Source organism: Vanacampus margaritifer, chromosome 2 (genome assembly GCF_051991255.1).
Source record: "Vanacampus margaritifer isolate UIUO_Vmar chromosome 2, RoL_Vmar_1.0, whole genome shotgun sequence".
Classification (NCBI taxonomy): domain Eukaryota; kingdom Metazoa; phylum Chordata; class Actinopteri; order Syngnathiformes; family Syngnathidae; genus Vanacampus; species Vanacampus margaritifer.
The window spans coordinates 26,481,104-26,508,955 of NC_135433.1; the positions used below are offsets into that span (position 1 = coordinate 26,481,104).

At 41.5% G+C, this 27,852-nt stretch overlaps 1 protein-coding gene across 4 annotated transcripts; it reads right to left on the reverse strand.

Moving 5' to 3' along the window:
- Positions 1–1,002: 1,002 nt before the first annotated feature.
- Positions 1,003–27,431, reverse strand: med25 (mediator complex subunit 25). Of its 4 annotated transcripts, none has more exons than XM_077559228.1 (20): positions 27,238–27,431; positions 26,802–26,942; positions 26,678–26,723; positions 25,188–25,312; positions 23,786–23,884; positions 22,562–22,682; positions 22,346–22,493; positions 20,710–20,828; positions 20,503–20,578; positions 17,257–17,522; positions 17,039–17,128; positions 14,759–14,844; positions 14,632–14,689; positions 14,440–14,547; positions 12,829–13,005; positions 4,906–5,016; positions 4,381–4,452; positions 3,282–3,452; positions 3,082–3,202; positions 1,003–1,410 (listed from the first exon to the last, which is right to left on the reverse strand). In XM_077559228.1, the coding sequence occupies exons 2-20, from the start codon at positions 26,936–26,938 to the stop codon at positions 1,307–1,309; spliced, it is 2,235 nt and encodes a 744-aa protein (XP_077415354.1). In that variant the 5' UTR covers positions 26,939–26,942; positions 27,238–27,431; the 3' UTR covers positions 1,003–1,306. The 4 variants fall into 4 exon arrangements, with proteins under 4 accessions (XP_077415354.1, XP_077415353.1, XP_077415352.1 ...); XM_077559227.1 differs by having other exon boundaries at positions 3,082–3,199; positions 17,039–17,140; XM_077559226.1 differs by having other exon boundaries at positions 17,039–17,140.
- Positions 27,432–27,852: the final 421 nt, after the last annotated feature.

Genomic DNA, 27,852 nt, shown 5'->3' on the forward strand with positions numbered 1-27,852 from the left:
CAGAAGTGGACATCTGCTATATTCCCTTCACAACCAATTCCGAGAGGAGAATGTGGGCAGCAAGAAAAGTGATAGAGACTGTGGAAAATAATATCACTCCACAAAAGGTACAGCAAGAGGGCATGCTAACTTTAGCAAATGTGTTAATTTTGGCCATTTTTTGCGCTCTACAAACTCACGATGACAAACGTGTTCAACCAATAAGGGAGGAGAAATTGTTGATGTCTCCCATTTAAGACTGTGGACAGCAAGAAAACTGCACACATCTGTGAAGCGGATTATGGAGTGCAATTCTTTCACATCAAGAGCAAAGTAAAGGCAATTTAACATCAGTGTGTTGATTTCTGCCATGCAAAAGCAAGGTCAGGCATGGAACCTAACACAGAAACCATACGTACTTATTTTCAACTGTATATATGGGCCTCAGACAACAATGTCTGGTGCCGTAACAAAGTGTAGGCGTTCACATGCAGCCGCTAATAGCGACGAGGGCATGAAGACGGAGGTGGCGAGACAGAGGAAGGTAGGCAAGAGCGACGCCGAGTCGGGCACCGAGGGACCAGCTGCTGATTAAGTGATCCAGACCACTAAGGAGTTAGTGGTCGTGCCTAATGAGGGGGGGGGGGAATATGGGCCTAGTTAGGTAGATAGTGGGGTAGGTGGCGTGTGGACAAGTCAAGGGGCCAAACAGGGGTAGAGAAAAAGGCTTGGTCCTAGTAAAGGGGCCCTAGAGAAGATGGGACTAGCGAAGGAGCCCAGTGAGGGGGCCGACAGTCCATCGAGGAAAAAAGGGACCGCGTCCGGCAAAACAAGAGCCCACTGTCGCTGTATCCTAGCAACCATCTCCCAGGTGACGGACGATGACTTCACTTCCTGGTCGGCCCTATTGGCGGCCGAGCGAGGCCATCTGGTAGCACTACTTGGCCACGAGTGGCGGCTCAGAGTGGCGGGAGGGGGCGACATATTGGAGCAGTTAAAATTAACACGCTGACACCGTTTGGCTCCAAATAGAAAAAAACACTGCAAACTGCATTTATTTCATGAAATTAATTGTTAAACAGCTAGCCATGACTACTGAAGAATCACTACTACTTCCAGCTTGTGTGTATGTGACAGATCAAACCAACAAATCACTTCACGTGCACGCACACGCACGCACGCACACACACACACACACACACACGCGCGCACACAATCCCGCTCAATTTTGTTTTGCAATTATGTCCAAGGTCTGCAAAAAAATAAAATACAAAGGGTCCAAAAAGCACCACAGTAAGTCAAGATTTGACCGGCTCCGAAAGTTCCCTTAAATGAGGTCCATTAGGATTTCGTCCTCCATGACACTGGAGACTTGGGGCATCCCAGGTTGGGATACGACTCCCCGCTGAGCGCCGGACATCAGCATCTGACCTGCATGCAAACACACGCACGCACACACATAAGAACCAAGACATCCAATTTTAGTGAAATTAAAATTAGGGTGTGAATCTCGGCTTGTCACGTCGATTACGATGGGGAGAAATGGCAACACGGTTTGTACAAGATTGTTCGACCGTGAAGTGTCAAAACTTGCGATCATGAGAAACAATGACGCAGTTCATGGAGTGAATGGCGAAAACTCGTGGCGTCACGGTTCAGATCGGATCACGGATCGGATCGTTTGTCAGATCAGCAAAAAAAAAGAAAAAAAGAACAAGATAAAGATAAATAGTACTTTGTCTTCATTTATTTTGTAAAGCACTTTCTCCATATTAAAAAAATCAATTCAAAAATTTTAATATAGCCGTTTAGGATTTAGGAACACAACTTTTAAGTGCAATATGAGGCAGAAACATGATTAACATTATTATTTTTACAAAACAAACTAAGTGAGCCCAAATACAGTAGGAGAGAGAGAGAACGAGAGCAAGACAATTTGCATCCTCATTATGGAAAAAAAAAAAAAAGTAGCAGGAAACTGGTGCAGCAACATTAAAACATCAGCGGCTTACAGTCGGTTGCGGCTTATGTGTGTAACAAACTCGAGTATTCCCCAAATTTAGCTAGCGCGGCTTATAGTCAGGTGCGTCTTGTAGTCCAGAAATTACTACTAAGTCAGGTACCAGGTGTCAAACTTACTTACCAGCCGGCAGCCAGACAGTCATGCACAATGGTCATGCTAACAGCTAGCCGCTTATGTCTAAGACTTTTGCCGTATCAACAATGACAGCGTAATTAATTAGCGATTGAACATTTTCGGGATAGTGTTGTGTTGATCGCAACTACAATGTCAATCTTAGGCTACGTTCACACTACAGGCAAATGCGAGCCAGATCTGATTTTTTTGCCCAAATGCGACTTATAAAAGTCTGTGGCCCCGACACGCTGGACCATACGTTTATTTATTTATTTATTCATTCACAAATGAAGCTTACAGAAAATTGAAACATACAACTAGGACGCTGGACCATACGTATTTACTTCAGCAAACAACGTTGTGAGTGACATATTTTCTTCTGCACATACGGGTCACTTTGGGGACGCATAACGTTCACACAGCAGACAGACTGGGGTGGCAATTAATAGGCAATATGAACGCTTACTCAAAAAAATCGTATTTCATCCAAAAATCGGAATTGAGCATTAAGACCTGCAGTGTGAACATAGCCAAAGAAACGTCTAAAAGGGAAGTCAAGCTAGCCGTCACGCCAACACGTGGGCGAACTTCAAAGTAAAAGTGTACTAAGACTATTTGCATTGCCGTCAATGTATTACTGTAGTTGTTAAACTTTATTTTGACGTTAGGGTTAGCGTGTTACGTTGAGTATGTTTCAGCTTCCTTGAAATGTCAGAATGGTATCGACTGAATGCGCACTTTGTTTTTTGTTTTTGTTTTTGTTTTCCACCAACCAATCCGTGGATCGGGCCTGATCCGAAACCGACCACCGATCAATGATGACCCGTTGCACCACTAGTGAAAACCATGTTAAAAAGTAACTGATGTTCATTTTGAACCAAATACAACGAGAAGTTAACCACTCTGTAAACGGACATTTCACAAGTGTAAAAAGAATCTAAGCAGCATTACAGAATGAGTCTAACCTGGCATGGGCTGCCTCCACTGCGCCTGCATTTGAGCGCCCGCTCCCGGCGCCGAGTGGACCATCTGCTGGCCGAGTCCCTGGTGCGTCATCATCCCGGGCATGTGGGACACGCCTCCCTGCTGAGAAGTGGGATGACAAAGTTGACCATCCACCAAAGTCCTGACGGATGCACCAAAAGTTAGGCGGTGGCGTTTTTACCGGCTGTTGTTGGCTGAGGAGGAGGCTGCGCAGTTGCGGATTGGCCCCAGGGTTGGCTAAGCGCAGGATGGGGCCCTGGGGAGGAGCTTGGCCACCCTGCGTCACCTGATTGGGCGGCGCCCCGCTGACGGGCGCCTGCTGGCTGTTGGGCCCGGCGGCTCTCATGCTCATCTGAGGTCAAAGTTCACATTAGTCATGCTTGTTTTCACACTTGCATAAACAAAGTACAGTAATTTCTGGACTACAAGCCGCTACTTTTTTCACTTGAATTCAACCCTGGCACTAATACAAAGGTGCGGCTTATCCATCAGATCACAATGGGGTGCACTATAAAGGAAGCAAGAGCGTCAGGCAGAGCAAAACAATCCAAGTGGGCCCAAAAACATCAGGAGAGGCAGAACGAAAGTGAGACAATTTTCACCCTCATTATGGAAAATAAAGTAGCGGGAACATTAAAAACACATGCGGCTTATATACATAGTATTTAGCTAGCGCGGCTTATAGTCAGGTGCGTCTTGTAGTCCAGAAATTACTGTACATGTATGCCGTTGATACATTCATTACGAATACATGCATGTTATTAAGCGTGTCGGCATGCAGCTGCAAAGCAGAATAAGAATGAAACCCAGTTAGTTTCATCGTTAACATGTCATTTCCATACACCTAAATAAACTTTTTTTCTGCTTTTACTTCTTAAGTCCAACAATATAAAAATGAATGACTTGCAATATAGAAGCCTGTGATCAGCTAGCTTACTTAGCACAGTTCTCTAGGGCAGCCGCCTGCAGTCGACTTTTTTTCTTCCTTCCCCCCCCACCAAAGACCGCTTTCGTGCAAAGACATACTGATAGAAATAACCATCTCACCGGCCACCGTAGCATTAGCGGAGAGCTAGCCTAAACCAGCTAACCGCCACAATGGTTGTTCATAGGCTACTATGCAACGCACTGCAAGGGTCAACTTCAAAATAAAATGTATTTTCGCTTCCAGGTCAAAACAAGAAATAATCCGAACGGCGGCTCTTCTCTGGAAAAATGTGTTAGACGGACGGGTCCCTTGTATCTCAAGGCGCCACTGGATATGAAAATGTGTCGCTCACCATGTTGTTCTGTCTCTGCTGCTCCTCCATCATAGTGACCTGACTAACAGGGGGCATGCCCACCACCACCGACTGGACAGGAGAAAGAGGAGGAGGAGGAAGAGGAGGACGAGGAGGAGGAAGGGTGTTGCCAGTGTTTTGAAGAAGAACCAAAGAGTTAATTAAAAGAGGCGAGCAGGAAGTACATGCACACAAGTCAGCAGCACCAGGCAGTGTGTATCGTTGTCTTTGTTACATTGTGAGGCCCATGAACGTGTGTTTTTTCAGGTTTAACTACCATTGTGGGGACCGACCTGAAATTGGGGGGACATTTTGGTGGTCCCCACAAGTTCACACCTCTTTTTGAGGGTCAAGACTTGGTTTTAGAGTTTAGAATTGAATTGGGTTATGGTTGAGGTTAGGGTAAGGAATGGGGGTAGGCAATCATTTTTAATGGTTGGGGTTAGAAAATGCATCAAGTCAATGAGATGTCCCCACGATGATACAAAGACAAGTGTGTATGTGCACATGTGGGTTGTTACCAACCTGCTGCTGCACATTGCCGTGGGAGACAGGGATGGGGCCGGGGGGCCGGTTGAGGAAGTTCTGGTTGGGTTGGACTTGTCCAGGTTGCATTGGACCGCCACCGCCGCCCATCTGCCAGAACAATTAAAAAATTATCAGTCAAGTCGTTAATGTCTTCAATATACTTCTTACAGTTATCACTGTTTCACATTCTTACCTGTATGTAAAGTCAAATTCTCATGACTGTTTACGTCAGACAGAGTCCTGCAGGTTTTTGATGTTCCCGTTCTCCGACACACCCGATTCATATAATCAACTCATCGGCAAACTCTGCAGAAGCCTGAAAACGACCCTGATCTTTAGAATCAGGTGTGTTGGTGGACGGAAACATCTAAAACATGCAGGACTCCGGCCCTCAAGTACCAGGATTGCCGAAGCCTGGTTTACAATTTAAGACTCAAGAACAGTGCTGAGGGTTGCAAAAGTAACGTGTTACATTTAGGCAGTAACAACGTAATATAATGAGTTAATACATTTTTGCAATATTATAGTTATTAGTTACGGACTCCCATTACGTCTTATAACAGATCAACATACTGAACCTCAATTACGACGGCATTGCTTTCTTTTGACACTATAGTCAGCTCCGTACATGGCTGAGAAGTCATTGTTTGTGAGACCAATCACTGACATGGTTTCATGAAATAACGCCAAACACTCCAAGCAGCAACAAAACAAACAACGTAAAAAGTAGTGTTTAGAACTGTGAAAAAGTACGCGTGTTTTTAGAAACGATTTGAATGAATGTGCAATCACTTGTAGTATGAATAATGCTGATCATTGTGATTGTCTGTTAGCTAGCAAAATGCAAGCTAACAGGGGCTGCGGGAATGCAAGCTTCAAGAATCATGCCGGTGCGGCGCAAACAAGCAAGCAGACCCGGAGATCCTAAAGTGGTGGCTTTGGGACGTCGGCGCACTTTCCAGGGAAAAGCGTCACGCCTTAAGAGGAGCGTGTGGTCCCGTCCAGCCCATCCTGGCGACTTGGTGCGAATTGAAATTTTAATTACGCCTCAGGATTGCTACAGCCGTGGCGAACTTTATTAGCGATGCAACACTGAATATGTGATGATGCACAAGAGGCGGCGGGAGAGAGAGTAAGAGAGAAAAAAAAAATCATCATTATTGTTTCATGTGTTCTGCTGCTTTAAATGCTCAAGACGCACACGCACTTTGTCCAGATGTAAAATTAGCAGGATGACTAAACAACAAGCCTTGCAAACAAGCCAGACAAACAGAATGAGGTTAATACCGTATTGTGAATTATTTTGCGGTACAGCATGTGGATAGTCAACACACAGGGGGTTGGGCTGTCTAACATTACGTTTACAATAGGTGTCCTGAGAGTGAGACCCAACTTAAGTTTTGAAAATACGAGCAATCGTACGGCCGATTTTGGCGGTGTTATAACTCTTCAAGCAACGGATTTTTAAACACAAATTGTGTATCCACTAATATGTACACAAACAAACACAACAGGTAGACAATACAATACAATACAAGCATATTTGTATCCTCTGCGAACTACAGCATTACAGATATTTACTGAGTGACTTACAGAAATCTTCTTTGTTTGTGTCTTGATGAGAATTAAACCACCCCCCGGTGGCCAAGTCACACACAACAGAAGACATTCATTAATCATGAATTCTTTATAGTTATTTAATTACTGTAATTTATTATTTTATGTTTTGTGAAAGTATAGAGAGAAATACTAATGACAAATTTCTGTTGTTCTTTTTGAGAGGCTGGAAGAAATTTTAGGGATGTACAATAACTGTTTTTTCCACCGATACCGATAACTTCCTCCTCCTCCACACTGATACTGATATTGACAACTTTTTTCTATTGTTGCAGCTTAAAAGAATAAAACATTACAATCTTGCTACCTACTTAAGTAGCGGGGTAGGAGGATGAAATAAAAATGTGATCGACGTTGCTTTTGCTACTTTCTAAAGTCTTGCCCCTTTAGACAGTGAGGCAATGAGCAATCTCAAAGGATTTATTAAGTTGGTTGTGTTTTGTTGGTACTCCCACTAGTATTTTAGAATATAAACATAAATCACTCACAAAATTATTTACTTTGCAATGAAATTTCAACAATGCACATTGCGCGCGCGTGCGCGTGCGCGTGCGCACACACACACACACACACACACACACACACACACACACACACACACACACACACGCACACACACACACACACACACACACACACACACACACACACACACACACACACACACACACACACACACACACACACACACACACACTTAAATAAATGCAGGACCCTAAACATTTTAGCGTTACTGGCCATTTTCATTAGAAGACATTTTCAAGGTCTAAAATAAAAACAAAAGAATAAAAATATTACTCACAGTAGCTGCACTTCAACGAGCCGTGGCCGTTTGTATACAGCAATGTCATAGCATTTACTATCTATCCATTCATCCATTTTCTAAACCACTTATCCTCGCTATTAGCTATTTAGCTGAGCGAGCCGTACCTTGGCTCGACTGCCCAGCCTTTGTTACGTTGCCTCCGCCACCCAGAGCCACTAGCACTCCAAACGTTCAAAGTCGCTGGAGTTCGTCAATTTGTACCGTACTCCAATGTTAAGGCCACACGATTTTAGCATCCAACAACAAAGGTAAAAGTGAAGGAAGCGGCCCCCGAGATGGTGCCAAGGCCGGCAGGCCAGGTGACCCGAGAGACCCGCCGCTGCGGCTCTCATTCAAGTGAATGGGACTCAGCAAGCGTTGCGTGCACTCGTGAAAATTCTTAACCCAAGTTTCAATAATATAATATAAATATAAATAGTTATAGAGTTGAGGAGACTTCTGCTGGTTATAATTGTATTCAGTCGCCAAGTCGTGTTAACAAATCTCACCATTACTTCTTAAGTCGCGTGCAGCCGTGTCATTTTATCTCCTACGTCATGCAGCAGCAGCAAACTCAAAGTGGCAGTAACCAGACCAAGGGTAGTGTGTTTTGCAATATCAGACTGATACACATTATGTCATTTCCCCCCCAATATCGGTTAAATAATGATCAGGCCCATAGTTATTGTGCATCACTAAAATGAATGGCATTTCCATTCACTCCAATGGACAAAGAGTGATTTACGTTAAGAGTTTGACCATGGAGAGAATTAGATTTGTATCTCAAGGCACAACTGTATGCTAGTTCGAGGTGGAAACAAGAGTTGTCTATGGGTGGACGAGCAATTGTAAAGCTCAAACAAGGTTGAACATCAAATTGGAGCCATTTGTTTAATGATTGAACAAATGTTACTATTTGCAATGCATAATTCAGTCTCAGTATAGCTTTTGTATTACAGTATTTTTTTTTCTTGATAACGCAAACTTTAGAATTGGACTCCAATTTCATCACATTTGAAAAGTAATTCAGAGCCATTGACAAATGCTGGCCAATATTTTTTGTGGTTTCCATTATAACTACGCCTACCAAATTTCGTAATTCGTATTGCTAAGTGAAACATTTAGCCTGCTTCTGACCCTGCATAGCTGACTTATTTGAGTTTTGTGTTTTATGGCAAGACAATGTTGGCTGCCAAGCTCCACCCACACACAATGGCTAATTTTCAAAGCTTCATGGTCGTACACCTGTCTCGAATAAGTGGTTCAGATTTTGCCACAATAGGACAAAATCTCTAAGAACCCACTGAAATACAAAATAACCCATATAACCCATGCTAAATGAAAATGACTGTGGCTATATTATTTAAGGGGAAAAAAAGGTTAAAAATTAGCAGGCTATGTAAAAACCAAATGAAAGGTCGATAATGAGGACAAAGACATGTTTCATTCACGAAAGCCCGATGTCAGGCTTCACTTTCCAGTTAGAGGACTGCATCCAAAGAGAGGCAGAAGAAGTGGATTTACCTCCATCAGGGAGAAGTGGGGGTAGGGGAGAAAGGGGACTCTTCTTGCGTCCCTGCAGATTGGCACACTGTGTGTACGGCATGTCTCATGTAATATATGTGACATCTGCGCTACCCGCTCTCTATTATTCATGGCAGTCCAACTTTAGCTTTGTCTAATCTTATCATTTTCAACATTGCTTAACTACAGGACTGGGCTTCACGCGTACTGTGTAACCATTTATTAGGCGGCGAAACCTCGCCTGAAAAGACACAGGAGGACTGCCATTGGTTTGAAGAGTCCATTTTTGGGTCATTTTGGTACATTCCGGGGCTGCTTAAATTAAAGCCTTCGGTTTCTGGAAAATATCACGCCAAGTCGTCGCGGACAACAAGGCACTCCACTCCAAAGGAGCCATGCAAGCTCCAAACTCAAACACACTCTTCGCATTTAAGCATCACTCGCCTTACATGCACATACTCCTCACATACTCCTGGGCATCAACAAGGCTCTCTAGTGCAGTCATGCCAGCGGCCTATCCAAGGGGAAGGTGCATTTTCAGGGAGTAGACAGAACTAGACACAACTGGGATGGATAATTGTTGATGTGAGTTCTCGTATTTAGTAGCATATCTCTAAATACACTTTACAGGGTCTTTAAAGTTTAAAAAGCATGAAAAATATTTTATAAATAAATACAAAAAAAATTGGATGAAACCTCTTCTGATGGGCTCCCCCCACACAACCCCACCCAATTAAAAGTCTGACCTTAACAATAACAAAAAAATTTGAAATCCAATGGTAAGCAGTAGTATTAGCACCAAATTCAAGCACTTTCTAAAGACTTTCAAGATCAATTTTCTAGTTTTTCCAGTACCCTTCGGATGGCTGTCTGGCGTGCGGCGCTCAATAGCGTCCGTGTGAAAACTCGCCTACTAACTACTTTTCCACGGCGCGTCAGCTTCCACTAATACATTTAATGAGAATACGGTACGGTACCTCCCACAGCCAACACAGGTGGAGATCGTTATCAGCCTTCTCCAGAGATTGCTGATTAGCTGATGATATGAATCACCTGTGTTGGCTGTGGGAGGCATGGAAAACAGGCTGGATACCGGTCCCTGAGGACCAGGGTTGGGGACCTCTGCGCTAGTGCACTGGTTTTCAGCCTCAGTCCTCAGCCCAAGTACCCCTATCCAGGCTGTTTTCCATGTCTCCCCAGCCAACACAGCTGAGGATCGTTATCAGGCTTCATGCAGAGCTTGCTAATTAGCTTATCGTTTGAAACACCTGTGTTGCTTGTGGGAGACATGGAAAACAGGCTGGAAAGGGGTACTCGAGGATCGCGGTTGAGAACCACTGCACTAGTAGACCGAATCGAACATGCCATACCGAAACGTATTAACACACTCACATATATTACACCCCTAGTGTTTACCTTACATCATATGCACCAACAAGCTGGGCTTAGATTTTTAGTTGAGTTAAGTTCTTCTGAGCATTATAATTTATCATTGACAAATGCTTACTTTTTTTCCTTTTATAGCCCATTATAACTGCACGTAATTAATATGATATATAGCGCTGATAGAAGGCGGCACGGTGTATGACTGGTTAGCACGTCCGCCTCCCAATGCAGAGGACGTGAGATTGAGTCCGGTCTTCGCCTTCCTGGGTGGAGTTTGCATGTTCTCCCCGTGCTTGTGTGGATTTCCTCCGGGTACTCCGAATTCCTCCCACATTCCAAAGACATGCATGGCAGGTTAATTGAACACTCTAAATTGTCCATAGGTGTGATTGTGAGTGTGGATGGTTGTTCGTCTCTGTGTGCCCTGCGATTGGCTGGCAACCAGTTCAGGGTGTACCCCGCCTACTGCCCGAAGCCAGCTGGGATAGGCTCCAGCGTCCCTTGTGAGGAAAAGCGGTTAAGAAAATAGATGGATGTGGATGGATAGCGCTGATAGACATCTCGCAGTTTAGATCTGGCATGTACCAAAAGGTTCACAAACCTATCCTAGCTAACGTTAGTTAACTTGTAGGGCTAGTAATTATAATACTTACTTTATAAGACTGGACAGAGATGACTCTCCGATTGCAAAAAGCTGATTTTCGTTTTTGCGTACTTTGCAGCAGGCTACACGTGGCTTTGGTCTATGTTTTATCTAAAGTTGGTATTTTTCATTTTCTCGCCAATGTTCATTAAAACGAAAACCTCCCGGTACGGGATGCAAGACAACAATCTAACGTAAAGGCGCATGCAAAGCCAACAGATCAAGTAGCTTTCATTTTTAAGGAAACTTATTTATTTTCCATTTTTTAATTAGCCTATTATTAAGTCAAGTATTTCAGGATTCGAACACTCGACTGAAAATGCTATAGAGTACTATTAGTAGTATTCATTTTAAAATATATTTTTGCTTGGATACAGAGTTTTTTTAAGTTCAAAACAAAAAATAACACATTTGCACCTAATAAAAAACAATTGGTTTATTTTTTCTTAAATTAGTTTACTTTTTAAAGTTGTCCATTTATTAGGCAAATAAGGAATTTTATTCCTTCACGTTACAGGTTCAAATATACTGTGTATAGTGCACAAAATATTTTCGTATGGTCCTCAAATGAGCGCCAGAGGCGTTTGTTTGCTGCTAATTTTTGGTTGTTTGGTGTGTTGTTGTTTTTTAATGAATAGAGTCAGCAGCACCCGTGGTCTTCATGCTAGCAATGTTCTTATATCTAGCACAGTGGAGGGAAGAGAGAAATTTGTCCTGATTTAGGAGTCCTAACAACGGCTAATAGTGTTTTATTTTTTTTGCTTATAATGTCAGCAGTTTAAAAATAAAGGAAAAAAATGGACACTGTAGACATGTTTTCGTGTGAATCTTGATTAAGTAGTGAATGAGTAAATGTTTGGATGATTATCATTTTTATGAGTTATTATCAGATTTTAATTAAACTTTCAGAACAAACTATACCAGGGCCACAAAAGTGACAATGCAATTTAGTGATATATATATATATATATATATATATATATATATATTTAAAATAAGACATTAAATTCATATTTAGCACATTTGAGCTAGCCCAGCATGTTGTTGTGGACCTTAATTGGCAACTGTTTGAGTTTATCCACATGGCAGCTAAAAGCTGTTTGAGCACAGTTACTCTGAGCAGCGGTCCGGTGCCCAATCTTTTTTGCATAGCACTTTCACATGGCGACGTACTTTGATGGGCCATCGAAGCCTCGGTCGTCCACTCGGTGTCAAACCCCACGTTCGGCGGCTCGGCCACAGCGGCCCACGCTGGAGTCTAGCAAGCTACCGTTTCCATGAAAGCAACAAAGACAAGCCGGCCACATAACGTTTGTTTATTCGCACCGCGGTGGAAAATTCTAAATAAAAGCATCATAAATAACACTTTATGGACATCGATGACTTGGGAGTCTTTGATTCTGAAATTAACCCGAGGAAGCAATCATAGCAGCTGTTAGCTTGAATTTGACTTTGAGAGGCCGCCCTGCCTGCAGATTGCTAAATAAACGAGCACATGAAGTGGGATTTTTTTAGTACTCTATTTACTCAGGACTTGTTTCACCCCTAATTGAGTCAGACTGCCAATAAATATGATGAACACTTTTAAGCATTTACAAGCACTTAACCGAAAATTCAAGCACTTGAAACTTCAAACCTTGAAAACACAACATTAAAATCCAAGCATTTTCAAGGTTTTTAAGCACCCGTACAGACCCTGTAGTTTGATGATGAGCGCTTGTGTCACTGAGCTAACACTAGTGCCATTAGCATCTTGCAAGGATGCATTTGAGTGCCTGCCTGAATGAAACGTCAATAGCAATGCAGCTTAAACACCAGTCAACTCCCCAGGCACTCCTCTACGTCAACTCCTCCTCATCATCATTATCTTTCTACTCCACTAGAGGACTTTACACTTACTGCTCCCCCCCCCCCCCAACCCACCAACCCTTCAGTTAGCACTCACCGCACGGTGACTCTGGATCTGCTTGTGGTTGGTGATGACCTGTCGGATACCATTGACGAAGCCGCTCTGGTCATTGGGGATGAGGCCCATGAAGATGCGCTTCTTGGAGGAATAGAGCAGCATTAGGACGCGCACCTCGCATGGTGAGGTGGTGTGTGGGAAATGGACACAGCCGGCCTGGAAGCAGAAGAGAAAAGGTTAGCAGCTTGGTCAAATAAAGTAGAAACAAAATGTTCTCAATGTATGGTGTTATGGAAAATAATTATTTAGCAGGTATTGACATAAGTTTATACTGTATTGTTGTCGCCTGTATTTTCTTTAACAATGGGCTCTTCACTTGTACATGAAACAATATCGAAGTGACCTTGACAGATAAGCCTGCTCGGAACAGACTACTTGCTTTCCTGTCTACAGTAATTTCTGGACTATAAGCCGCTACTTTTTTTTGCTTGAATTCGACACTGCGGCCAATACAAAGGTGCGGCTTATCCATCAGATCACAAGGGGGCGCACTATAAAGGAAGCGCAATAGCGTCAGGCAGAGCAAAACCAACACAGTAGGAGAGACAGAACAAGAGCGAGACAATTTGCGCCTTCATTATGGAAAATAAAGTAGCGGGAACCCGGTGCGGTAACATTAAAACACCTGCGGCTTCCAGTAAGGTGCGGCTTATGTGTAACAAACTCGAGTATTTCCCAAATTAAGCTAGCACAATTTACAGTCGGGTGCGCCTTATAGTCCAGAAATTACGGTTTTGACCCTCCCCTTTCACCTCCCAAAACCTAACCAGGCTGCATAAAAATCTTCTCATGATAATTTACTGTGCACACACTCACAGATCACTTCCTGTAGACTGCTCTGTAAGACTTGGGTATATTTGAAGCTTCAAATCTAAAGAAATCCAAAATACCATTTATTTTCCAGACTTTTTCATTCATCTCACCTAACTACTGAAAATTCCACAACAATTGATACACCAGCATGAAAAATAATAAGGGACTGGACAGCCCATGACATCAATGTCTTGGTGCGCATATATTTTGTAAGTAGTTCCTAGCAGCGCATGGCGGCTGACTTGACTCGTCCTCCCGACTGGAGGCTAGTCAGAGCCCTGTTTTAAGTTTATATTGGCATCATAAACTATTCCCACCCCTACAACACATTATTCTGAAATCACGTTCAATCAGTAATTAAGGATGCCAAAAAAAAATCTAATTAAGTACGCTGTTATTGTAATACGGCGCCTGTTGCCAGCGTTAGCACCTAATTGCTTGCCCAATATAGGCTGGTAAGAGCTGCCTGACTTTTTAAAGGCAGTTTAAAAGGCAAATATGGCTCGGCACACTTTATAATGCTGGCAGCCTAACAAAATAGAATCATTTTGGACAAAGAGTCAGGCACGGCACCAGGAGTTCTCAAAGTACAGTACTAAGGTATGCATTTTACTTACACTGTTTTGCAATTTCATTCATTGTTTTTTTTTATTCATTCAAATTTATCAATGTGACGATGGAGCCACCTTGCTTTTTAAAAAGTATCAGTCCTGGTTTCAATGATGCCAGCTCTGAAATTGACTTGGCATTGGATCAACGCCACATCTTGTAACTTACGAAACCGTTGGCCATAATGCGGTAGAGGCCTTTGAGCGACTCCATGTCCTTGTTGGTGAAGAGAAACTGAACCATTCGAGAGTTCCTGAACAGGGGACCCAATGTCGTCTACACAGAGAGAGAGATTCAAATGGTCAAAATACAACAAATGAACCGCCATCACAATTGAAAAAAAACATGAAAGCAGCTCACCAAAAGCTGCTGCGGGATCAGCTGCATGATGAGCTTCTGTGGCCATTGGTCTGTGTTTCTGTGGCGACAAACACGTCAGCGACAAAGGACAGACGAAAGGTGGCAAAAGATCGACCGATCCACTCACAAGTTCTCCCCCTGGTTAACCTGCACTTGACACGGCAGGGAGCGTGTCAGATTGGTGGCGGAATCCATGGAGGAGGCTTTGGGCTTCTGCAAGAAAAAGAAAAAGCATGAACCCACAGGCCAACTCAAACATCATTTTCTTTTCTTCTCACACCCGCTCCGATCTGATCTGTGAAGTTACGAGGTGAAAGATTTCACAAGATAATTCGAGAAGGTACATCACCGACACTTCGACGTGAGAAGTCAGCTCATTTATAGAATGAGTCAATATATGGCAGTATGTTTCCTTATAATTTTATAAAAGTTTTTCCTACACAGCTCACTAATATATTAGGTAAAGGAGAGGAAGTGCAGCCACACATCTACTTTGTTTCCAAAAAATAATAATTTCATATTTACTGCTACAACTAGCAGTTTCATTTTAGATGTCCTTAAAACTGTTCGATTACTCAGAACACTTTCTGCAGCCTTTCTTTAAGGTTATGCTTTTGTTTGTTTTAAATGAATATAGACACATCACGTAAACTATTTAATTATCTCATCCTGACCCCCCCAGAATATAAAGACAAGCAAATAACTGTGCATCCATCTTTTGTTCTTGGTGACACTTGAGGTCTGCAAGTTTTGCCGCCGAGACAGGCAGCTCTCCTAACGTCTGATGACACCGAATTAATGGCGTGTAAATAATCTCATCCCAAAAAAGACTCTCCCTGCAGTCCATCTTCCGTGTCCATCCGTTGGGGACACTGTGTTGGGATGACCTCAATCAGGTACGGTGATTACAACAAATGAACTTTTGATAATAAGTCATAATGGGGAAAAAAGACGTGATAACTTCCCACCGGGAAAGTCGCCATTCATCTTTAGGGCGTCGATATGGGATCAATGAGCAATCACAGCAGCTCGTCGAGGTTGTCGTCAGCGTGACAGACAAAGTTGACTAGAGTCAGAGGTGTGAGTTTGCCACGTCTTTAAAAAAGCCGCCGAGGCCATCAGACACCCACTGATGACAAACATGCTGACTCAGCTTCACCCGTCGCCCACAACTGATCCGACCTTGAAGGCAGGCAATCACATGCGGGGAAAAAACTGATATTAAAAAAAACCACTAATTCCCAACACTGTTTACATCTAAGCATGCTGGGAAGTCCAGTGCCAACTCCTCCTGATGCTGCAGTATATTATTTGCTTTTTTTATTTATTGGGGAGGCCAACCTGAAATTTAAAATGTCTCATTCAATGTCAGGCAGATTTTGCATCAAGGGAGGCCAGAAAGCAACAATTTAAATTAGGACTGGGCAATAAATCGAATTCAATTACTCATCATTTTAAAGATCGATTCCTTAAAAAATTTGCCAAATCGTGAAATCGAGTTTTGTCTTCTGAATTATTAAAAGCTGTTGTTCTTATGTTCAGTTCCAATCAAATGTTTTTGTGAATTGAAACAAGACATGTTAACAATCGCTACCAAATACTTAATTGTGGCATTTAAGCACAAACAACGAATGTTGAGTTTAATGTTAAAACTGATTTCGAATCAGTATACATTATAGTTGCCTGAACATTTCGCACAAGAATTATTTTTGAATTAATGAAACCTTTACATTAATGATTTTTGGGGTTTATTAGATTAAAATCATAATCGTCCTGAATGACTGAAAAGAGAAAAAAAAAGAAAGAAAAAATTTGAGATTTTTATTTTTCTCCCAGCCCTACAGCAATTTCTGGACTATATAGAGCACCTGACCATAAGCCGCGCTAGCTAAACTTGGGGAATACTTAAGTTTGTTATACATTTAAGCCGCACCCGAATGTATGCTGCAGGTGTTTCAATGTTACCGCACCGGGTTCCCGCTACTTTCTTTTCCATAATGAAGGCGCAAATTGTCTCACTCTCGTTCCGTCTCCTTGGGCTCACTTGGATCGTTTTGCTCTGCCTGACGCTCTTGCGCTTCTTTTATAGTGCGCTACCTTGTGATCTGATGGATAAACCGCATTTTTGTATTAGTCGCGGGGTCGAATGAAAGTGAAAAAAGTAGCGGCTTATAGTCCAGAAGTTACTGTACTTGAAAAATAATTACCGACAATCAGGCCTGTGATCACAGTAGAGGGAAAACGCTCAAATTTGGCCAGTTCGTCGGTACGTGTTGCATACCACACTTTAGTAGCGTTTCACCATTTTTTCCTGATCATGTGTGGGATCTCACACATTTTTAAGTCAGTTAAAATGTGAATAAAAACAGTATGCATGCATCTCACTTGAGCTCTCAAACTGAATTACCTCCTGCCACTCCAGCACGCCGCTCCACGCCACAATCTTGTTGGCCATGCCCTGTTGCTGCCCCATCGGATTGGGGTTCCCTTGTGGTGCCTGCACACCCGACTTAAAAAATAAATAAATACATTTACGTGTGTGTGTGTGTACACACATACATATACACACACACGGAACCATGTCACTATGTATACAGACTTTGCACAACAGCTTAAACATTGTACCATGTTGGCCTGTGCCGTGGGGGGCGCGGGCTGGTTCGGCGGCGGCTGCTGTTGAGCAGGCGGTTGAGGCTGCTGATTGGGTGGCGGTTGACCGGGTGGCGGCACCGTCTGCTGCTGCTGGTTGGGAGCGCCCGGCTGCTGCGGCATGAGGGACTGACCGGCTGTGGTTACAGTGGAGATGCTGGGCGAGTTGAGCTTCACCCCAGATAGCGACGGCATGGACGGCTGGCCAGCGAATGGCGAGCCCGCAGTGACCATCCCCGAGACTGGAGGAGAGAGGGACGACGTTAGTTAATCATGTTTCCGTGTTGGCAAGTCCAGCATAATTGTTGACTTTTGAGAAGAATTCATTCACTTGTGCAAGCAGTTTGTGGGGATCTCCACATTGTTCATCTTGGAGTATTGCTCCAAGTCTGCCACACGGATTTCAAGCACAGTAATTTGTTTATCCTTCTCCTTGTTATGTTGTTTTAGAAGTTTTACTTTCTTCAGCAAAATGTTGAAAGATTTTCTTATCTCTCTGATATCATGCTCAAGTTTATGTTCCTTTTACTATCTCATGTTGTTGCTGTTGTCGAAATACACTACTGTACTCACAAAAAGTTAGGGATACTTGGCTTTCAGGTGAAATTTCAGGACAAGCCCAACATGCATTCAAACCTTTACAGGTCAACTTAAAGTGACCTTCTCTAAGCTTTTGAATGCACATGTCCAACTGTTAAATGTTTCAGTACATTTTGCACAAGTTGCTGTTCTCGAACGAGGAGTTTAACGGCAAAAAACAACAATGCTCCAGCTCATGGAGGTGGCATCATCAGGGAATGGCTACTGGAGACTGGTGTACCTCACATGGAATGGCCTGCACTTTCTCCAGACCTGAATCCTATTGAACACCTGTGGGATCAGCTGAGTCCCCGTGTAGAGGCTGGAAACTCTGCACCCCAGAACCTCAATGCCTTGCCTCAGCAGACAATGAGTCGACTTGTGAACAACACGAGACGCCGTTGTCAAGCTGTCATTGATGCTCAAGGGCACATGACGACAAATTGAGACGTTGAATTTTTTTGTTCTGGTGTACCCACCATTGTGGTTAATTTTTCTGTCAATGAATTGTTTGAGATGAGGAAATCACCAGTGCATCCTTCTTCTTAAATGTCCTACTTTCATGATATGATATCACTGTAGCGTGAACTTTTTGCATTTTCCACAAATTTCCCCAGAAAGCCTAATATCCCTAACTCTTTGTGAGTAGTGTAAGATGCATGACAGTTGAAGGATAGTTACTGACTGCTAGTCATTCTACTATCTCCACTAGGATAGACTTAGTTTTTTTGCTCCCACAGCAGCTTGCCGAGTGAGGCAGACGTCGACCGTATGTATGCCAATATTTTCTTTCATTTCCAATCTGCTGCCAAGAGCACAAGGAAGACAGACCTGGACCAGATTGATGGTGCAGTTAGGAGGCCCAATCCTTCTTGATGGTTTGAATCAGGGAAGAAATGTTGAAGGAATACAAGAATAGCTGATTTCCATGTAAAGTTGCAGTGACTCACTATCTGCTGCAGATGGTGCTGTGATGAAGAAAGCTGCTTGTCTGCGCATGTGCCATTCGGCACCCACAGATGAAAAATTTCCAGCTATAGGACTAACATGATTTTATCAGATTATTTCATTACTTTCATAAACATTTTTAGTATCATCATCATTATTATTATTATTATTATATTGAACTTTCACTTTCACGTTTAACACTATGATCTAAATTGTATCCATTACTTTGTGACTTATATTGTATTTTTATTTTATTTTAAATTCAATTATTTTAATTTTCATTTCATTGTGATTTATTTTATTTTTCATTATTGACATTTTTACTTTCGTTCCGTTAACAATATTTTTTTAAGTAATGTAAAAGAAAAGAAACTGCGTGAACATGAATTATTACAGTAGTCAAAATTTAAAGATGCATGTCGCAATATTGACGCAAATTGGAGTGTTAAAATAACTATTTTTCACCCACTAATGTTTTAAGAATTGTATTAAGGACAGGAGGCACTACTGTGGCACAAAGGTTGTTGCCCCTATTTTCCTGTAGCGTGAAATAATGATCGGGGGTTCGGGACCGAAACTTAAAGTTTCTCCCTGAGTGTGAAGTCAGGAGCGTGCCATCTCTCTCTCGCTCTGCTGAAGCGCTGGGAAGGCAGAAGTGTTTGGTAGTGTTTCTACGAGACCGTGGGAAAAAGAAAAGTGTGTACGACAGCGGATATAAAACTGTTTCAAAATAATAATAAACCAAAACTACAGTGCGTCCGTCAGTCCCCGGGTGGCTCATTTTGTTCGACCATCGGGCCGAAACGGGAGTTGTCCCCCGGAGGTGACAATGGAGCAGCGTTAATATTGGAGTAGGTGGAAAAACCTACGGGGATGAAATGGGACCCACAGCTTGCTTTCTTCTTGCTAAAAGGTAAGACTTCATCACGAAAATGCAATAGGGTCTATTTATGATAAGCAATGCACAATAAAACTACCACTAATTAACGTCTCGGCACTCTGGGCGTGTGCACATCGCTGGCTTCCATTCCGTTTTTCGCCAAAGAGGTCGCAAATCTGCAAAAAACTCTGTATCTTGCGACATGGACCTTTAACTTTTAAAGTCTCTTCACAAAAAAAAGAAAGAAATGTTTTTGAAAAACTGCCACAAAGACAGCACAAAAATGAAATGTATTCTAGTTATGTATTTTTATCCCTTTGGAACCAAAAAAAAGGATGCAGCAGCATTTTGGACACGTTCATGAATTTGAGTTTGTATTTCAGAATACACAAAAACGTTTTTTTTTGTGTGTTTTAAAAAATATATATATATTTTTTTATATAGTTTTATGTCATTTCTTGTCACACTACTTCATCAGTGTCTACTTTTACAGGCTGTTCCTACAACCTCAGTCATGAACTTCACTCCAGTCACACATGAGTGCAGATTGTAATAGCGCTGAAATCCTTTTGAATCATGAGGTGGTGCAGGAGTGCCTAATGTTGTAGCAATGAAGTGACATAAAACACAAAGACTCAAATTGCGCCTCAGCATTGTTAATTATCAGCCACACAGTCCCGTGCATTAACAGCTCTTTTGTGTAACTCCTGGTAAGAACATCCTCTAAATAGCCAGCACACAAGCAAGAGCAAGACACCAAGACAAAACAAGTGGAAACTTGGCAAACACATACACACAGTCATCTGGCAACTTACATCGGTTCTTCTGGCCTTTGGCTGCCTCCACAACCATCTGTGCAGCCACCTGAGCAGCAGTCATGGTGGGTGGATTCTGTCGGCGGGCAGATTAAAAAAGAAGACAAAGCCGAGTCAAACATTTTAGCCCCGGCAACACAAACGCCGCCGGCTGAATGGCTGCCAAACATAAAACGCCGTGAATTAACACCGTGAATGGCTGCATACCTGATAAGGATGTGCTGCGCTCATGGGGGGAGGAGCCTGCGGGCCTCCGACCAGAGGCTGATTGACAGTCTGAGGCGGCAGGACAGGCTTCAGGGGCACGGGGCCTCCAACTGACGACACTGCAAGACATGGGAAAAATGTTCAATTTGCATACTTGATTACTTTTTGGATGAAAGTGTTGACATTTTTATTGAGTCATGTTTAATCATCACCCACAATTCTGACTATTCTTGCTACTTTTGTAAATCTGCATATTCTATCAAGTATTATGCATTATAGTACCAGATAGTTAACATTGCTGGTGTTTATTTCATTCTCAACTGCTTTTGTGCATACACGAATTACATTCAACATTGCTGATATTCTTGCTGCTTTTGACCATCTGCATATCTAGTAAGTATAATACAATATTTTTCTGTGTATAGTAATTGCTAATAGATAATATTACAATGTATTTAGTTCTCAACTGCCTATTTATAAATATGTTAAGTGCTGCTGACTATTGTTGTTGCAGCTTACATTCACTGATCTAGTTCCGTCACTTTTCCCGGGTGAGTGAATTTCCACAAAGTGGTTGTTTGAAAAAAGTTTTTTTCCTCCTCCAATAACCGCTAATACTGTCTGTCACCTTATTGAGCTCTTTTTTTTTACGTTATTTAAATGAGCAGCCTGATGAAGTTATTAATTGCATTCATTTAACATGTTTTTCTACTTCTCTTGCAGTGCATGGAGGAGGGGGGCGGACGAACGAGAAAAACGCATTGGCCTTATGTGTAGGTGCTAGTGTGCAAGAGTAACTGAGGCCTGTCATAAAAATAGCTCACCAGTGAAGGGACACTGACTTGCTAAGAAGAATTAAATGAAGAAAAATGTCAACAATGCTTTTTACGTATGGTAGACGTTTCTTAATTCACCAAGTATTTTATACTTTGTATAAAAGAATACACCATTTAAAACTCATTTCCCAGTATTTGATTAGGCATTGTGTATAAAAAAAATAAAAGTGCAACTATCTCTGGCATCACAAATTACATTTCCAGTGTTCAATTAATCTGCCATGCATATCTTTGGAATGTGGGAGGAAACCGGAGAACCCGGAGAAAACCCTTGCAGATACGGGGAGAACATGCAAACTGGATCTCACGTCCTCTGTACTGTGAGGACGAACGAACGTGCTAACCAGTCATCCACCCGGGCTGTTACATATGCCTTGAAATTTCCGTGGATCTTGGTGAAATGCACAACCGAAAATGCTTCGTTAAGAAAGAATTTTAAAACCCAAAAGTTGATGCCCCGCCCCTGGGGGACCTTCCTGTTAGGTTTAGCATATGGCTACAAAAGACAAAATGTTTTGTACATTGTGGGCCGCGACTTACGCTTCCATATTTTCATGGCTCTTGGTGATACATACAATCAAGAATCCTTCGTTAAGAAGGAATTTTGAAACGCAAAATCTGATACTCCGCCCCCGTCATATAGTATGTTGAAAACCTAAACATTTTTTTCCCCGATGTTGTCTCGGGTGTTGTTACAGGCGGAAAAAAATAACAAATAAAAAGAATAAATCCTACAGAAACAATAGGGACCTTGTAGCGGTCATTTCTCGGGTACAATCCTTGTCATGTGTGTAATTTACCAGGCAGCGAAATGCCCCTGACCAGCACCATGTCTTGGCTGTAGTCTGGATGGGGCTCCACAACACCCCCTACTGGAGACGCCCGCTCAAACAATGCTCTCAGGGCGGGCAGCTTCCTCGGAGCCACCACAGAGAAGTGGATTCCTCTCTGAGAAGAATACATTGACGTGAACATCAACTAAAATGCAAACATCACAAGTGTTTGGGAGAACTCACATCTCTGATGATTTTGACCAGGTTGTCGGCAGTGCAGCCTGTGTAGCTAACGCTCTCCACAGCAGGAAGCAAGTACGGCGGAGAGTTACACAGCAGGACGCACACTTTGTGTGTCTGACCTCTAGTGATGGTAGAAGAAACGTTACATAATACCAATGTTATGCGAATGTTTGGACAATTCAGTCCTTAAAGTCAGTTTGACTAGCAACACAACATTTGGTCGGCATGTTTATCACGAATAGATGCACAAAAAAAAGTGTCACTAAACCGAGCGTTAACAGACAAGAAGTCTGCCATTTTGCTCTAAAGTCTGGCATTTTAGGCTCATTTTTGCCAGGACTGTCCAAGTCACAGATAAATGTGTTTGTTTAAACCTTTTCTCACTACTATATTATGTCTTATTTTATTATTATTTTATGTATTCACTGTTAATTTAATTTTGACTTATCAAATAAAATGCTAGAAATCCACAGCTTAAAAAAACAAAACACCAATTTAGTTTGATGTGGCCATTTTAGGGTTCCTTTGGATAGGATAATCTTGATTTTTTAAGGACAATTTTTAACGTTACTTATAATAGTATTTATTTATTCTATTAGGTATAATTGTATTTTTGTACAGTTGATGAATGTAATTTTAGAATACTTACTTTGAAAATGTCTCAAAAAGCCACACCTGAAAAGTCTAACCAATTTTTTTAACATGTATTTCATATTTATTACTGCTTTACCCGTTTCATTCTAGATGCAATACAGTATTTATTTAAAAAGTCCAAAAAAAATCTCAGGCCTTAAGAGACGCCATTTTGCTTAGAAGCTTGACTTTTTAAGGTGACTTTGGACATGGTTGGGTGTTATTGTAATTTAAATTTTTATTCTTAATTATAACTGCTTTTATTTCTTATCACTGGCGTCGGGCCGAAACCTTGTACCTCCAAAATGGTCACTTTCTTAGGAGACCCCAAAAAAGGCATGTTTGTTCAACCATTAAAATTGCATCATTAGAGAGACCAAGCCATTTTCACTACTTAAGATTGGTCAACAATAATTTGTAAAAAAATAACACTCACACGTGTGGACTGACCAAGAGTATAGATTTTTGAAAAAATATTAAAGTTACCAAATTGTGATTTACGAGGTTTCAGGCCGATGCCAGCTATATGTAAATTGTACAATTTCATATACGATGTGTATGTAACCAGACAGTTTGTGTGAAGAGCCTCACATTTGTTCCCGCATCTTCTTGAAGTCGTCAAAGAGCTGTAAGGCTACAGAGAGGCCTTCCGCAATCAGGCTACAACTCTCCGCTCCTCCCCCCATGAATCTGCACATAAAAGTAGGGGAACACTTATATAATATATATACATATATATATATCGATATTTAAAAAACAACATCAACTAGATAACGATATTCTACAAAAAATAATCGTGTCAATCTGCACTTGCTTCGCAGAATAATTATACATAGACTGCGTTTCTGAACAACAGCTCTTGTTTATATTTTAATTTGCCTAATAAATCTTCTGCAAAACATTTCACAACGATATTCTATGGCAACATTTAACAATGACAGTTTCATTATTATGTCTAGGCTATACAGGGTGTTTTCATTGATTTTTCTCAATCTTTGTCAATTAAATGTCTTTTATTATTCCATATAATAGATATCACATTTTGAGCTACAACAAGTACTGGTCCACCACTGCCCACTACAACAGCAATCAGAACGACAAAAGGTGTTTACTACAGCAGAATGGAAAAAAATATATTTTATTTGATATATGGTGATTTGATGGTAATAGAATGAACATACTGTAAGAGAGAGCCAGCGTCTTGCATATAATTCGTAGTGACAAAACATGTAGCCGCAATCTTTTAACAGACAATTTCAAAAATTGTCTTGTACATAATACACATGATATAGGCACGAATGTAGCTATGATGTGGAGTACAAGCGTGTAAAAACGTATTAAGACAATATGGAACATCCGGTCAACTTTTACTTGCGTGCATAATGGAAGCGTTTGTGAGTGCTCGCCAATGCTTACTTGCTTGTCAATGATACCGTGTGTTAGCTCAACGCGTTGTGGGTTTTCTGATTGTGTTCGTCAGCTTTACTTATCTTTTCTTTAGTGGTAGTCGTGCTGTGGAGTCGCAAAATCCCGTCCGTGGTGGAACAGAAGTGCTTTTTAGAGCGAGAATTTCCCGGCACACGTTATGATGTTATTTTGGTCTTGTCAACTCCGAATAATTTCCAGGATAGGTACGTGGACTTAAGTCTTGCTAAATTACTATTAAATTAGTCGCTGAGACGAGACTTTGATTACATGTTCTCACTTGCAAACACTATGTCACGTCTTACTCACGGCTGGCGCCGCCGAGTCACATAACTGAATCCTGCCTGCTGATTTCACCACTTCCTCCCACTTTGCAGACAATCATTTGAGCTCCCCCCCCTTCATTTAGAGATAGTATTAAAATTCAATAATGTAAAATTGGACACCGTGAAAGCAAAGTCGACAAAAATTTCGATGACGATGAATTATGAATTCCCCCCCCCCCCCCCCACGTGAGATTCCTCACCGTTAACTAAAGCACATAGCGGAGAAAAAAAGGTGAACTCACTGGATGCTGTCAATCCAGGAAACAAACTCGAAGGCCGAGCTGGTGGGAGCGTGACATTGAACGTACGATTCAGGAGCGCAGTCCACTGTGTTGAACACTACCAGGCCGTACTGAGTCCCCCCGTACTAGAGAATGTGAAAGGGGGAAAAAAAGCCTAGAAATTAACACTATCATGGAAATGTTGCAAAGCAGGCTGCTACATGTGAGAAGATAATATGGTCATGGTGAAGCACAGTGTGGTTCAGGTTTTAATTTTACTCTGTTCCAAGCAACTGTAAGCAATTGCTTATGATCTTGATTCATCTACTCACTGCTCAGTACAATTAACCTTTTACCTGCCCCTGCTAAAAGGGCACTTCTGTCTTTGGTTTTCCAAATGTTATTACAGAAATAAAGAACTAAAGCTACCCCTTTTAACATCTTGACAGGGCTGGTGCAACACCCTTTCACAAGTCTATAGCCAGTGAAGGCATCATGTTTAATGGATTTGCAAATTTCCTTTTAGAGAGGAAAAAGGTGAACATATTTAAATTGTGAGTTATACTTGATGTTAACTACTCTAAAATATCCACTGTGGCTGCAGACCAAGCATGCCAATTTCAGACTTTAGTAAGACTTCTATTTCACTAAATGTGACCACTTCACATGCAAATGCTAGTATATACATTACTTAATGAATCTATGGTAATTTTAACAGTTAAACCATGGATTTAGCACAATGTGCCATTTTAAAGAGTATAACGCCTTCAGTTAAAGAGAATCTCCCCCCTAGGGTGCGTACCTCACAGCCTGGTAACCCATGTACAAACAGTAAATTATCAAACTGCTTATTACGGGTTTTAGAATATAAGAATACAATCATATATATAAGAATGAAAGAATATATATATATATTAGAGGTGTCAAACGATTACATTTTTTAATTAGATTATTCACATCTTAGAATCCTGATTAATCATGAATAATCACTTAATAAAAAAAGCTTTTTTTAAATCAATATTTTTTTCCCCGCCAAATTTGAAGAGCACCGGGTTATGTGTTAAGTCTTTTGACATTTAATGTTATGAGGACGTCTTTAACATTTTTGGATCCACTGCACACGCTCATCCTCCTCTATTTCTAATCAATGAATTACTTGCACAATTTAAAATGGGGAAAAAATGACCCCAATATTTTGACATGAACAAATATTCTAAATGTCATAGGCTAACATTTATTAAATGTTTTACTTTAATGCATGTAATTATATTTATTGCTCAAACAACCTGTGCTACCTTAAACGTAGCCATCCGCTGTCACACTAAAGGATATTCTATGGACAAAATTAATAGTGCGATTAATCTGCGTTAATTCATGACTAATGCGATATTTTTTTGTGATGAATTAATCAGTTAATGCTTTAACTTTGACAGCACTAATAGATGGATAGACAGACGTATATATCCATCATCCATCCATTGATAGATAGATAGAGGTGCAAAAACACTCACATCGCCTCCAAAGTCTGTTTCCGCTGGCGGTCCTCCATTGAAATACCTGCAGTAACACGTGAATTGCATGAATTATCTGCATCTATACATGAGCATATAGCAAATGTCATTCAGACGGTCTTACTCAATAGCTGGAAGTACGTAATTCTTCCTGAGGGATTCAAAGTACGGCCCCAGATTGGCCGTGCCCTCAATGACAAAGACCACATCAGCCACCTGGTTGCTGCCCGGCTTGGTGGAAGCCTCCATGAGGGACACCATGGACCTACACACACAAGGATAATTCAAATGTATCAGTTACAATCCATTCACATGTTTTGATTATAATTTAAAGGTCTAGAGGTTAGCATGTAGCTGAACAACAGTGGGAATACAAACTTTGTCAACAGTTAGCTTCGTTAGCGCTAGAAATAGCTACAAAGCATGATATTATATATGACTCTTTTCCCGTAAAATGGTTAGATACATGGAAAAATTGAAAGAGAAAGTACACAGCGACCAACAATGAACATGTTTGAGCGACAACAGCCATTAGCAAGGCGCCGATTTTTCAAACTTACGCGAGTCAAACCAAACCGTCAAAACATGGCGAAGTTACGCCACATATACCAGGATCGAGATGAAGCTTTTGGTGAACTGAATTGCTCAAACAAGAGAATCGGGCTTGTCACAGCATGGCTAAATATAAGCGGTTTTTTGTACTGTACTGTATTTTCGGGAAGTAGCGGAACACAATGTGAAGTGACGTAGCCTTGAGTCTTCTTCGTTCGCCATTTGGAACGCTATTTCTACTCTGCTGCCACTCAGCGGACATTTTAGTTTACGCAGACTCCTCTCCCTCTACAGTTGGACCCACGTCGTCCAGTAGATGCCAGCAAATATCTAAAGTGGATCAAATATGGATGTCTGCCACTCAACAAGAGGCTTTGAGGGCTGTTCAGGTAACTTTTCTATGACGACAATCGCCATGAATTAAATTAAGCTTCATGTAGCGTGACCAAATAAATAAATAAATACAACATTTTCTTTATTATTATTCAGCAAAGTCAATTGCCATTGAAAAGAGCTTGAAAACAAAAATGACCCCTTGTTTGAATGTCCTGTGATAAATTTTAATTTTAAGTAATGTATGACCTTGAGGACTCACAGTTTCCTTAAAAGTGGACCCCGCCGAT

Bases quoted from the DNA above. Each gene is read 5' to 3' on its own strand.
- med25 (XM_077559226.1), bottom strand. From the start codon at position 26,938: ATGGTGTCCCTCATGGAGGCTTCCACCAAGCCGGGCAGCAACCAGGTG. The intron at 20,579-20,709 runs GTATGCAGCCAT...GCCCGCCGACAG, and splicing joins GCGCAGCACATCCTTATCAG to AATCCACCCACCATGACTGC. The intron at 1,411-3,081 runs GTTAGACTCATT...GTTTGCATGCAG, and splicing joins GTGGAGGCAGCCCATGCCAG to GTCAGATGCTGATGTCCGGC.